We start from the raw sequence: 13,100 nt of genomic DNA, 5'->3' as shown, positions 1-13,100 counted from the left end.
TCATTGGTGTAAAAGTCCAAGTCAAGTCACAAGTCTTAGAACATTTTTTCAAGTCAAGTCTAAAGTCATAAAATTAATGACTCGAGTCTGACTCGAGTCCAAGTCATGTGACTCGAGTCCACACCTCTGATAAGTGGTACCTTTTTTTTATGATTATTGTTGTACACTTATCGGGGCTCTTCAACACACACGGTCAGAACCCAAAGCTAAAATGTGTTTGTTTATTTTATGAAGAGCAACACATGACATGTGCCTCAATCACAAACTCCGAGGGTGGTTATGTGCAGCCATTGTGAGCAATACTGCATGAGAAACAACAGGATGAACTCCCACTGCCCACTGTAGAATTTAATTAACAACAGTGGGGACTCTTTGCACCTGTAAAAATCAGCCTTCCCCAACTCTCTGGGTTTACCCTCTTTGATTTCACGTGCTGGAGCCCTGCAGGTCTGATAATCACAACTGTGTGCGTGTGTGTGGCCTTTTTTGTTTTTGCTTTTTGAGTTTATTAACAGATGCCGTGAGCCGATGAAGAAATTAAATGAAAGCACAGTAACAGCGGCTGGTTTGACGCAAAAAGGCAGGGTTTTATTTGGGCACGAGGTTCTTTGAGAGCATTGTTCCGAACATTTAATTTAGGTGGGTTAATGTTGATGGATGGAAGTCGTGGAGCAACAATTATCAGGCTTTTGAATCAATTAAAAAAAAAACACACACAGATCAGGACACGATGAAGCACAATCGTCAAACAAACAAACAAGCAAACAAAACCCACACAAAAACAGCAACAACTGAAAAAACTTAAACAAGTTCTAAGTAATAGTGCCAGATGATCCTCCATTCATTCTGACTAAATCTACTGAGTGTAACAAATAAATGTGAATGTGTCCTACCAAACTTGTAGCAAAAAACAAACAAATAGCATCTCTTTCTCAAAATGTTTAATCTTCCAAGGTCAGACAGTGATAGATCTCTACCCTGAATCTATTCAAATAAGCTAGTTACATTAAAATACCTTAAAACATTAATCAGCATGAATAAAAACCAGTAATTTTACTGCATTTATAATTTAGATTCCAACAAACTACTGAAAGAGCTACTGTATAGAAATGGAGCTGCCCGACCCAACAGACTGCCTGCAGCTTGCTGTATCACGCAGTCAGCCTCTGAGAAGTGTTTAAGCTTTAACTAAACTCCAATCTTCTCATTTAAACACTACGCATTAGCCTCGAGTGCCCTGGTGGGGGTGAACTGTTACACACAAAGACACACTGACACACCCAGAGAAAAGTAGAATAAAAAAAGAGATGACTAACCTAACCCACCTGAGCTCGGCTCACAGGGATCAATGTCCTCGTCATCGCTTGGACACTCGGCTGATGCCACCAGCAAGTCGTCAGTTGTCTGAAAAGAGAGAATTACACAGAGGAGTGGTGAGGGCACGGAATACTTAGCTGCATCTATGGGCTGAGAGGACTCCCACTCAAGTTAGGTTAGGTTAAAGAGAGCCAGGCAGTTGAGATGTGAATACAAGTGGCTAAACTAAACTTTTGGACTGGTGAAATCATCTGTCAACACAGGCACGAGCTCCCCGGCGCTGTAGCAGCTGCTACGCTGCTTTCCAGGAAGCGCTGTCTTTACATAAATGAGATCAGATTATTGGGGAACAGTGGGGGCTGAAGTTCACGGCACAACTGTCGACTCACATGCTCAATTTGCTTTTCATTGTGTAGCTTTGCATAGCACTTCAAGCGATTGCTGAGAGCCATCACAAAACACCTCTGACATTTAGAGGACAACCAGCCATGAAAGCTTAAAAAAAAAAAAGGACATTGGAAAACAAAAGCCAGCTCAACACAGGCTTAAATCAATATTTTCTTCTTCTTTCTTTCAAAGCAATTCAGTATCTCTTTTTACAAAATAAGGATCCAAAATAAACCAAATCGTGGCATCTGCTGCCACATCGACTCTTATATCAAATCCATTTCAGACTGCTTTCAGCGCACTTCCTCACCTGCCAAACACGATACATTTTACCGTCCAGGAAAATGGGAAAGGGCAAACAATAGACCAGAAAAAAAGTACACTGTAAAACATTATACTGCAATGTTCTTTTATAGTCTTGCTTCAGGCCATTTGATCAGCTCGGCGTTAAAGGTCATTTCATTTAGGCATGGCGGCGTCTTCAGGGCCAGGTTAGATTTTTTTCTTTGTGGTGTGCTGCTAAGCAGAAAAACCTTCTCTTTTATATGTGGCATTACATCCTCACTTATCCTTTTTGGACTAATAATTTTAAGCCTTTAAGTGTACTTCCTAACAAGCCTTACTTTGTTCATACTGCAGGGGTTTGCATGTGTGACGGTGACAAACCAGACAAAGGAAAAAAAATGGGCAAGGAATGAATCAGGGTCCTAAAAATGAAGACAGACTTTGGCTTTTATCAAATTTGCTCTCTTATTTCACCGATGTTCTAATGCGCATTCAAAATATTTCGGCAAGTTGGATTAGTATCGACTCATGTTAAGGAAATTAAAGGTGATGTCATTTTGCTTAACATCCATTTGGCCGTGCATAATGTGATTCTATTGCGACTGTAACATCGTTTTGACATTCTGAACATGGACCAACATCATCTTTACATAATAGACCCGGAAATGATAGATCAAACCCATTAAGGAAGTTGTGGCGGAGGGCTGCTTTTGGTGCATCTGTGTTGGGTGAGGCCCGGGGAAGCCGTCCAAATGTAAATTTAATTTGCTGCGCATGAGGCTGATATACAGTGTCGGCCATCCAGATGGCAAAACCGCCGGATCCTGGAGTGCCACATCCATCACTTCAGCCTTGTGATTTGTTTTTCCTGGCGGGAGATCTTGACACTCTGCACTCACTGGCAGAGGTACGGGAATCAAGGAATCAATACTGCCTCTCTCTTCCCACCTCACCACTCTCTTTCTCTACTGCTCACATCCTTTTTTCTCCTTTCGCTCTGTCCTTTAGGTTTATTTGAAACCAAGGAGGAGGAAGCGATGTAATGTGGGTGTACTAGATGTAGGTTAACTCCCCATAGGATAACCTAAGCGGAGGTGTATGCCCGTTCATATTTATACGTCTCTGTCTCCTCATTCAGGCTAGAAGGATATAAAAAGGGGGCTTAAACTACATCATGACAATGAAATCCGCAAAAACACAAAATCGTTTAGATTTCCATTACAAACTAATCTTAAAGACAGAAAGTCAGTTTTTTGATGACATGGTGTCTTTTGTTTTGTTTGTGACTTTTTGGGCATGTCACTAAAGGGTTTGCAAATGAACAAAGTCTGATTTAGACTTAAAAATAAAAAACTGACCCTCCAAGGACAGCCAGGAGGATGTATAAGCCACGTCCATTTTTTTTTTTCAATGAATCTTGTGTGTGCTGGATGTGACGTATGGCTCTGAATCAAAACTGAAATAAATTCACATGTTACTGAGCATCAGTCTGCCATCCCGGATTAGTGTGTAGGTCAACATTTTGATGTGGTCATGACCTGGTTGAAATCCAATAACATTAGCAATTTATGGTGTCTTCCACCAATGCTTGCCTTCTTTTTCACCCGTGACAATTCAACACGGGCTATGTGAGAGGCTTACATGCAATTTAGCCACTGTGATGAAAACTGACAGGTAGCCTGGCTGAGAAGCCAAAAAAAACCCAAACTGAAATGTCAGTATTTTATTTTATTTGTTCCCATATCTATGGATATGGGTGTCCTTGTGATTATTTTGACCATTCGAGGATTTTGAGTTCAAAATAACGCTACTGTGGGTTTCCTCGTCGAAATGGCATCTTTGTCTGAAGATTTCTAGAAACACTGTGGGCTTCAGGAAGGGTTTCATTAGCTCAGGAGTGTCAGGTGTACTGATGCAAACAGCATCATGCCCAAAGGAAAGATGCCCCAATAGATAAGCGTATAAACAAGATGTGCCTGTAGTTCACTTTATGAAGGTACTTCTAAAATGCTAAAAGCAAAGGCTCGGGGCTTGGAAGGCATCATTAATCTAGCGGTAAAGTGCTGAAGCCACGGTGAACCTACAGCACAGCTCATTTATCTGCCTCTGCTCAGAGCAGCAGAGCGCACACTTCTATGAGATGTACTAAGAAAACCTGGGGAGACAGTTGGGACCACGAAAAACACAAAAAGAGGAAGAAAGAGAAACACTGTCAAGAGAAACCTGCCTGTAGTGTTCATACCAAAGTGTATGAAAATGTTGATCGTTTGTAAGTGCAGTGCCATTTCCACTGCCTTAGGTGCCGCTGGGAGTTTTATACACAAATACATCTTGCTAAAGCTTTCAGAGAAGTAAAGCTATCGACTGACCTTGGCTCACGCACTGATTGAACCATCAAAGAGGATGCAGACCAGGAAATTCCAAACTGACTCAGCCAAAGGCACGTTGGTGCCTTCTTTAGCAGTGTCATGCCGGTTTTCGATCTTTGAGGATTGATAACGGTCCACCTTAATGAGATGTCCAAGCCAAGCCGTGCTCTGCATGTGCTTTCTAAAGCTTGGTCAGCAGTCTTGTTCCGCAGGACCTCTAGTTATTTACAACCACACAAACACTAACTTTGTCTGTTCCTTCAACTTCACTATGGTGTATAATCCCAATCTCTAAAAACTACTATATGGAGTAGGTTGCCTTTCATTTGTACACATCTAAATTGAATTCCCGTTTTCTCCCTCTTAATCCCAGCCTGTGTGGAGAGAAAGAGAGGGTGGGAGGGATGGAGGGGAGGGCTGCTCTTCAGGGAGGCTGCTGTGTGCTGCTGCCCCAGTGCTGGAGAGCAAGAGACACCTTCTCTGTGATAACCTGTCGGCACGCCTCGAGGGAGAGCTGCGGGTTTTCACATTGTTTTCTTTCTGGTCTAATTTGATGAATGCTCTCTGGCACACAACATGTCTCTTTGGAGACAAGCTGAAAGTCAGGAGGACACTGAAGGCATCTGAAGGGTTTATCCAAAGCATGCCTCCGCTGTCCTGGTAATGTATTCCACTGAGGATGCTGCTGTTTTCTGTTCCCTTTCTGTTTTTCAGTATTTTCTCCAGTAACTTTTTTTTCTTCCCATTATAAGCTCGTGTTTTGCAAATCTTTCTCTCTCCCTTTTGTTTTTTACATATAGTCTGTTGCAAAAATAAACCTGATATTTGTTACTGAGTGTCCGTAATCTGTTGCTTATTAAGATCTGGTCTTAATCCAAATACTTTCTTTTTTCACCCCAGAATGCCAAAAACAAATTTCTATCTTGATTAAAATATCACAGAGAAAACATTGCTTTGCTACACATAATCATTGCACACAAAAGCTTTGCTGTTTGTTAAACTGCACAGAAACCTGCAGATTTTCCCTCATAACTAATCTTCGCCTACATCTGTTCCTTCATGCTCATATTGCATGCGATCCATTAGATGCAAGCAACCTACTGAATAACAGTTCCCATGGGCTGTCACTATTTTCAGATAAGACCATACAAGAAAGAAACCACTGACAGCAGAGGTGGATTGTGTGAAATTCTCTCTACCCGACAATACTTCTAGTTTTTGTCATACTACTTAATAAGAACACTTTATTCTAATCCAGTCTTTTATCCCAACAAAGTAGGTTTTAATATTTTTCAGATTAGAATAAATTGAGCTTCATATTTTGAGAACATCAGTATAATGCAAAACATGAATTTCATATTTTTTAACCTTCACTTAGTTGAAATATAAAAAGACTACCACAATATTTTTTCATGAAACTGCAGGATGATTTTTTTCTTCATATTTTCAGTCAAATCAGCGGCTTGGTACCAAACTGTTAAAGAGGGGGGGGGGGGGTCTCTTAGGGGTGACATGCTTTATCCCATCCCCCTTCAACAACCATTGGAGGATTTCCAATGACATCTCAGTAGGAAAACTCCCCAAAGGAGCCCCACTTGGGAAGCTTTGCAAAGCACACCAGCTGTTTTATGAGCATTCTTGTGAGGCATTGACATTTGATGTTATCCCTTGCTTTTTAAATACATAGACGTACTCACTTGTTGTGACTTACATGCAAGAGAAGCACACAGGGAATAATAGCACAGCAGTCAGATTGTTCTTCTTGCCATTGTAATTATTATTATTTTTATTTTGACTGCTACCATACCATACTTATTGCTCATACCACACTTATTTCTTTCAGTTGTGACATCTACTAATAACTTTGAATAATCATACCAAGGTTTTCTACTTGATGAATCTGGCATTATTAAGGTTCAAATTGCATTTCATTTCCCAAAAATAAAATAAAAAACACTGAAGAACCACTGAGTTAAATACAGGGAGTGCAGAATTATTAGGCAAGTTGTATTTTTGAGGAATAATTTTATTATTGAACAACAACCATGTTCTCAATGAACCCAAAAAACTCATTAATGTCAAAGCTGAATGTTTTTGGAAGTAGTTTTTAGTTTGTTTTTAGTTTTAGCTATTTTAGGGGGATATCTGTGTGTGCAGGTGACTATTACTGTGCATAATTATTAGGCAACTTAACAAAAAACAAATATATACCCATTTCAATTATTTATTTTTACCAGTGACACCAATATAACATCTCCACATTGACAAATATACATTTCTGATATTCAAAAACAAAACAAAAACAAATCAGCGACCAATATAGCCACCTTTCTTTGCAAGGACACTCAAAAGCCTGCCATCCATGGATTCTGTCAGTGTTTTGATCTGTTCACAATCAACATTGCGTGCAGCAGCAACCACAGCCTCCCAGACACTGTTCAGAGAGGTGTACTGTTTTCCCTCCTTGTAAATCTCACATTTGATGATGGACCACAGGTTCCATTAGTTTTTCTTCTTTTATACCCTTTCTTGCCAGCCACGCTGTGGAGTACTTGGACGCGTGTGATGGAGCATTGTCCTGCATGAAAATCATGTTTTTCTTGAAGGATGCAGACTTCTTCCTGTACCACTGCTTGAAGAAGGTGTCTTCCAGAAACTGGCAGTAGGACTGGGAGTTGAGCTTGACTCCATCCTCAACCCGAAAAGGCCCACAAGCTCATCTTTGATGATACCAGCCCAAACCAGTACTCCACCTCCACCTTGCTGGCGTCTGAGTCGGACTGGAGCTCTCTGCCCTTTACCAATCCAGCCACGGGCCCATCAAGACTCACTCTCATTTCATCAGTCCATAAAACCTTAGAAAAACCAGTCTTGAGATATTTCTTGGCCCAGTCTTGACGTTTCAGCTTGTGTGTCTTGTTCAGTGGTGGTCGTCTTTCAGCCTTTCTTACCTTGGCCATGTCTCTGAGTATCGCACACCTTGTGCTTTTGGGCACTCCAGTGACGTTGCAGCTCTGAAATATGGCCAAACTGGTGGCAAGTGGCATCTTGGCAGCTGCACGCTTGACTTTTCTCAGTTCATGGGCAGTTATTTTGCGCCTTGGTTTTTCCACACGCTTCTTAAATTAAATTAGATTAGATTTTGAAAATTTAAAGCCTGTTTTTAAGGCTACATCGTGCTACCTGGTGGCTAGCTACAGAGCTATTGCAAGGCTAATAAATTATTCTCAGCAAAAATTCCTGTAGCATCATGTAGCAGGAAGTAGACTCCAAAAAAAGACCAAATTTCAGTCAAAGAACATCTGAGGTGAGCCCATCAACAGCACGAGATTAATACATTGCTACAGGTGATGGATTACTCAAAATAAAAAAAGTTAATTTCATAACATTAATGTCCACACTGAACTCACAGTCGACCCAAAAGTGACTGTTTTATGAATATATATATCTGAATATGTACTGTGAGCCCATAGGCTGTAGCATACACCGTGTGGTTTTTAAAACCTGCTTAACTGCACATGAATAGTGCTAATAAAAAGCCAGAGAAGCCAAGAATGATCACAAACTACTTTTTTGGGGGGGGCGGGGGATTAAATGTATAGTTAAATAAGATCAAACACAAAGCATCACACAATGTTTAAAAGACGAAAGCCTCAATCAGTACAGTAGACACTTTACCCCCGGGCCACAGACCAGTACCAGTCCATGAGTCATTTGGTACTGGGCCGCGAGAGTTGAGGCTCGGGTGTGAAATTTATGGTTTTCAGGGTTTTTATCGGTTTTCAGCATTTTTTTTTTAATCATTTTTTATCATTAACTCGGTTTCCCTGGGTCTTTTTTTCTTCTTTTTTTGGTACTGGTACTGGTTTTTATTTTGTTGTATTTATCCGCGACACCGTAAAGGCCGGACATAAATTGTCGGACATAAATTGGTCGGTGGTGCATAAAAGGTTTTGGGACCTCTCTAGTGTATACAAACAAAAAGCGTATCCTAAAGAATCTGAAATCAGTATTGTCTGCATGATCCTGCTCACAACAATGTGCAATTATTTCCCGTGCTCACGCTGACATGCTTTACACTGACAATGGCCTGCTAGGGTCCATAACTGGCCAGAGTTGTTGTGTGCACAGACTAATTGGGAGGAGTTTGTTGTCCTAAGCTTCAGTCTTGCAGCAACACATCATAGATAGAAAGGCCTCGTAGTTAGAAATGGGATGAAGAAATTACTCCCCATTCTTACATTGAGCCCAAAGCACCTACAGGCTCAGTTGTTCAAAACTACACAGTATAAAACTCAAGTAATGGCTAGTACTCTTTGTGATCCAGGCACATACTCTGTATTTACCCATGGCAGATATCACACTGCAGCAGCAGGTCTTATCAGAACGCCTGATGACATCCAAGTATCTAACTTAGCACCCTGGAACTAGGTCGATGTTGATGAATAATTTAGTCCCAGATGCTCAATAGATTCCAACTGAATAATGAAGGCGTGTGGGCCTCTCAGACTGTGAGTTCAGCTCAGTGTATTGCCTGGCCTTCGCCCACACTCTTCCTACTGCTGGCCTGCCAAGCTGTCAACCTCGTGGACTCGCACAGATACAGACTCGCAAGGCTGAAAGACAATGGAATGGCATTATCACTATTGCAGCTGTGCAGCAAACACTGGTGGGATAGGTACTGTATAAATTCTGAACACCGTGTTCCTGACATCTTGATCTTTAACAGCTATTTAAGAAAGGCGCTGACACAAGGGTTACGTGGTGATGCCACAGTTTGCCACCGTGCCTCACAGTACAGTGATGAACAAAAGAGAACAAATACCTAAGGAAAAAGTGAGCTGTTTATCGATATACAAAATGGATATAAAAATATACAATTCATTAAAGTTTTTAGGCAAAAGTTAATTTTAAAAATATATCCCATCCTCATAATTTTATGCTAAACAAAACCGGCCTTAAAAGCAATTCTGACTTTTTTAACATCACCTAATTTAATGAACACAGAATCAAAGCGTCACATCGTGTAATTGTTCAAAGTGATAAGCAGTAAATCGAGACTTTATGCAATGGCTTTCATAATTCTTTTAAATGTGAACAAGATTTGTAAAGAAAAAAAATCACCTTACAGGACTTTTTAACTATGGCTTTGATTTGTTGTATATTCCATAATGTAAAAAATGGCCGTGGTGGTAAGCTGCATGTCTTTCCTTGCTCTGTTTTGAGACGCTGTGCATTTCTGAGAGAAAGGCTTTGCTTTACTTAAAACGGAGCAGCTGCTGCTGCAACTGGACCTCGGGCTGAGTAAGGGAGTGTCATTAAAAAAAGAGTGGTCAGAGGCTCTCCCGTCTCCTCCCCTGGTACCCACATGTTCCTGTCTTGCCATACATCTTCCTCAAGGCTTACAACGCTGCATCCCAGACAACTGAACAAGATGCTGGGAGGCAGCTTCACCCTCCTGGTGCATCCACCGCGTGCAGTGTGGAAACACGAGTACAGCGTCACACGGAGACGTGCACATATTCTCAGTTAAGATGAACTCGGAATAGGGATTTAAAAACTTTTATTTGGTTATTATTAAGGCATGCATGTTAGTGTTCTCATTGCATAAGGACAGTCAGGGGGGATGGACATATTTAGCTACTAGAAAAGCAATGAATAAGCGAGCAGTGGCAGGTGAACTTGGAGTTCGGTCAATAGAACTACAACAGCTTCTGCTGTGTAAAACACAGGCTGCATTTACGAGAGTGATGTGCAGGAACACGAAGGAGCTAATGCGTAAAGTGTAAAGGTGTACAGTACAAGACAGTGTAGATATGAAGTAATTACAGAGCTGCTTTAAAATGTACACATGCATCTGCCCTCATTAAACATACTGCCTCTCAGGGACCCGAGAACACTGCGGTGAGATGACTCCTTTTAATGTGGCTGCTCGAAGGCACCGCTTTGTAGATATTCCTCAAGCCCCCCCACACCCCCCCTCCCCCCAAGGACCCCGTTCTGCTTATTTCCCAGAAACAGTCATCTGCACAGCCCTCAGAACTTACCGCAGCGCGTGATATGGCTCAGCCACCAAAAAGAACCAGGAAAGTTGTGGCTGCGTGGGAGGAGACATGAAGTCCATTTCCCAGTCAGCGTCTGCGTCACACTCTCACCATGTCAGTCACTGACTCAGAGTGAACCATGTGTGACTGGTGCCTAATTCATCCCCCCCCAGACAACATCAGACATCCTGCACGACGTACGATAAACAGTTGATATTTTGATTCCAATTAAACATGGTGCTTGTTTTTTTATTACTGGAGACGTATAAATAATGTGCACACAATATGGACGGATGCCTGTAGTCAACTCACAGCGCTGAGAGAGCGCATATTGAGCTGCTGCCATGTAGTAGACAGCTCCGAGCCGATTACACGGGAGAAGGCTGGATGCCTTCTGTTAGCCACATGCTCTAAATGATAAAATCTTAATATGATATTCATAAGACACTATCTGCTGCTATCTGCCTCCTACGCTCCCCCCTCATGTTCTCTCATTTCTTCTTTCTCTTGCCTATGCATAAACAGAGCTCCATAGAAGTATATTACATGGTTGACTTTGTGCCTCCCCCTTATCCTTGCTTTCACACTTCTCAGATAAATGAAATCTGTCTGCACTGAAGCATTTTTCCCTCTGGATGCCCTGATATTTTCGTTATCTGAAATCGAATCTGGAGCTCTGTGCGTGCCTCTACCTCGCCTTGGTAGTAATCTGGCCTGAGAGCAGGGAACTGCCCAGGAGGAATATCATACACTAAGGATAAGCTGAGGAATAAGGGAAGCATAACAATTACCAGAGAATGGCTTGTAATCACGGTGCTTTCTATCTAAATGCTAACCACAAATGCTTGTGATTGTGGGGAACGTAGCTTGTTTCAATCCGAAGAGACCATACAATTCTTCATTTTCATATTTTCCTCAAAGTCTAAAAATAGATGGCAAAACTAAGCGTGTGCCTGTGCGTGTTTTGAGAAAGCGATTGCAGGAGTGGGAAGAGATACGCAGCTTGGCCACAAATCACTGCCTTCCTGACTTTACCTGCATCTTGACATGCAGTCCCAGTCCCTCGTGAGGTGACAGGAACAAATTTGTCATCCTAATATAGATGCCATCATTGCTGAGATGAATGTACTGAGGTCTAATTCCCAAGTGTAACGTTTGCAAAAACATGACATGAGGAAGGAGGAAGAGCAGCTTTGCCCTACAACAGCACACCAGGTCACCTGTAGCTCCCAGAGAGCATCACCATAATCTGATTCTTGTATTCCAGGTGGGGATTTGTCATTCACAAAGGGGTGAGCGCGAGCGCTACAAGCTAATGAGCGAGGCTCTGGTTCGGCACAAAGGAAACAAAAACCACACTGCAATAAAAATCAGGTGGAAATCGTTTATGAACTCTCTCAAGCACAATTGATTTTTCATCACTAATCCATCCCTGCAGCAATGCTGTTGTGCCAGAGTTCAGGACTGCAATTCATGGCTAGATTTTCTCTTAATAAATTATCAATTTTTTTTTTTACTTGACCTGTCATTTCCTGCAGCTCTCGGCTTGTAAAGACTTTATAGTTTGCACAATGACTGCACACAAAGGGGAACAAATATCTTGAGTCTATCAAAAGATATCATAGCGTAATGGAAATGTAAAAGCACTTCTGTGGTAGTTATTGCACTTTGTCGAGAACAACTCACACAGAACATCACATCTTCTTTTGTGCAGATTAAAACATCCAAGATTGGTTTTTCCCCCCCTCATTTATGGTATTTAGCTTTGAGTTTCTTTTACATACACAAGAGTATTATCAATCTTCTGATCTTACTCTCTCAAAGAAAACAAACAAATCTAGTTTTCAAAATGTTAAACTCTTACTTCAAATGAATTTACCTCCTTCCCGAACCAATTTCTCCATTCTCCATTGCCCTTTGTCTCATGTCCACTTGTGTGACAAGCTAAAAGGCTTTATCTGCAGGCATGCAGCGTTCTTTATTTTATTTCTGCAGCATCTGGAATTTGTTTTATCTTAATTTAATCTGGTAATGATATTACTTCATATTGTGTTCCAGTCCATCCCTAAACTGCCTTTATCGTACTTATCAAGTGCCAAGATGGCTGCTCCCTGAACACAGCTAGCCATCTTGAAATTGAAATGTATACATTATGATGCTAATCTAACGCTCGCTATAGCTGTAGACTCAATTACCAAACCGTTATCAAGTTTGAGGTACACTGCATTTGTTTTATACACCCGAAAGGAAAATTTACTGGCTTCATCCGAGGACAGAGGAAGCATGTGATTTCTCTTCGGTGAGAATGAAAATGTCAAATTTGACTAGCACTACTTGCATTCATTAATAAAGGAGCTTTTATGGATGCGCGAGCCAGTTTGTGCCGAACACTTTCTATTTGCTTTGCGTAAAATTACTTTTAAAAATAGAGGGAGCTCTGCATAGCTCGACGAGCAGTTGGCACAGAGCTCGTGTTCATGAATGTTAATGTAAACTAGCTGATCTCCGAATCTTGCAGGTGGGGGCAACACACTGTAGGACAAATTTGTCTCTTGTGTACAACAGTTTGCCTAGGACTATATTCTGTATACAAATCATAAAAGCAAAGGTCCTAAGAGACAACAATGTGGTCTATAAAACAAGCTGTAAAGCTGTCACAAGAGCCAGCCTTTAACAAACAACAGAGACGACATTCACA

At 41.3% G+C, this 13,100-nt stretch overlaps 1 protein-coding gene across 1 annotated transcript in view; it reads right to left on the bottom strand.

The window, feature by feature from the left end:
- LOC146655798 (neurexin-1a-like) overlaps positions 1–13,100 on the bottom strand; it is a 282,074-nt gene that overhangs the window by 15,862 nt on the left and 253,112 nt on the right. Inside the window, exon 22 of the mRNA XM_085428418.1 lies at positions 1,326–1,404. Within this exon, the coding sequence (XP_085284544.1) occupies positions 1,326–1,404 (79 nt within the window). The remainder of the gene's footprint in view (positions 1–1,325; positions 1,405–13,100) is intronic.

This window comes from Rhamphochromis longiceps, linkage group LG13 (assembly GCF_057381845.1).
Source record: "Rhamphochromis longiceps isolate RC_006_pf linkage group LG13, R_longiceps_female_GT1.1, whole genome shotgun sequence".
In the NCBI taxonomy this organism is placed as follows: Eukaryota; Metazoa; Chordata; class Actinopteri; order Cichliformes; family Cichlidae; genus Rhamphochromis; species Rhamphochromis longiceps.
This window is presented reverse-complemented; position numbering and strand designations above follow the sequence as displayed.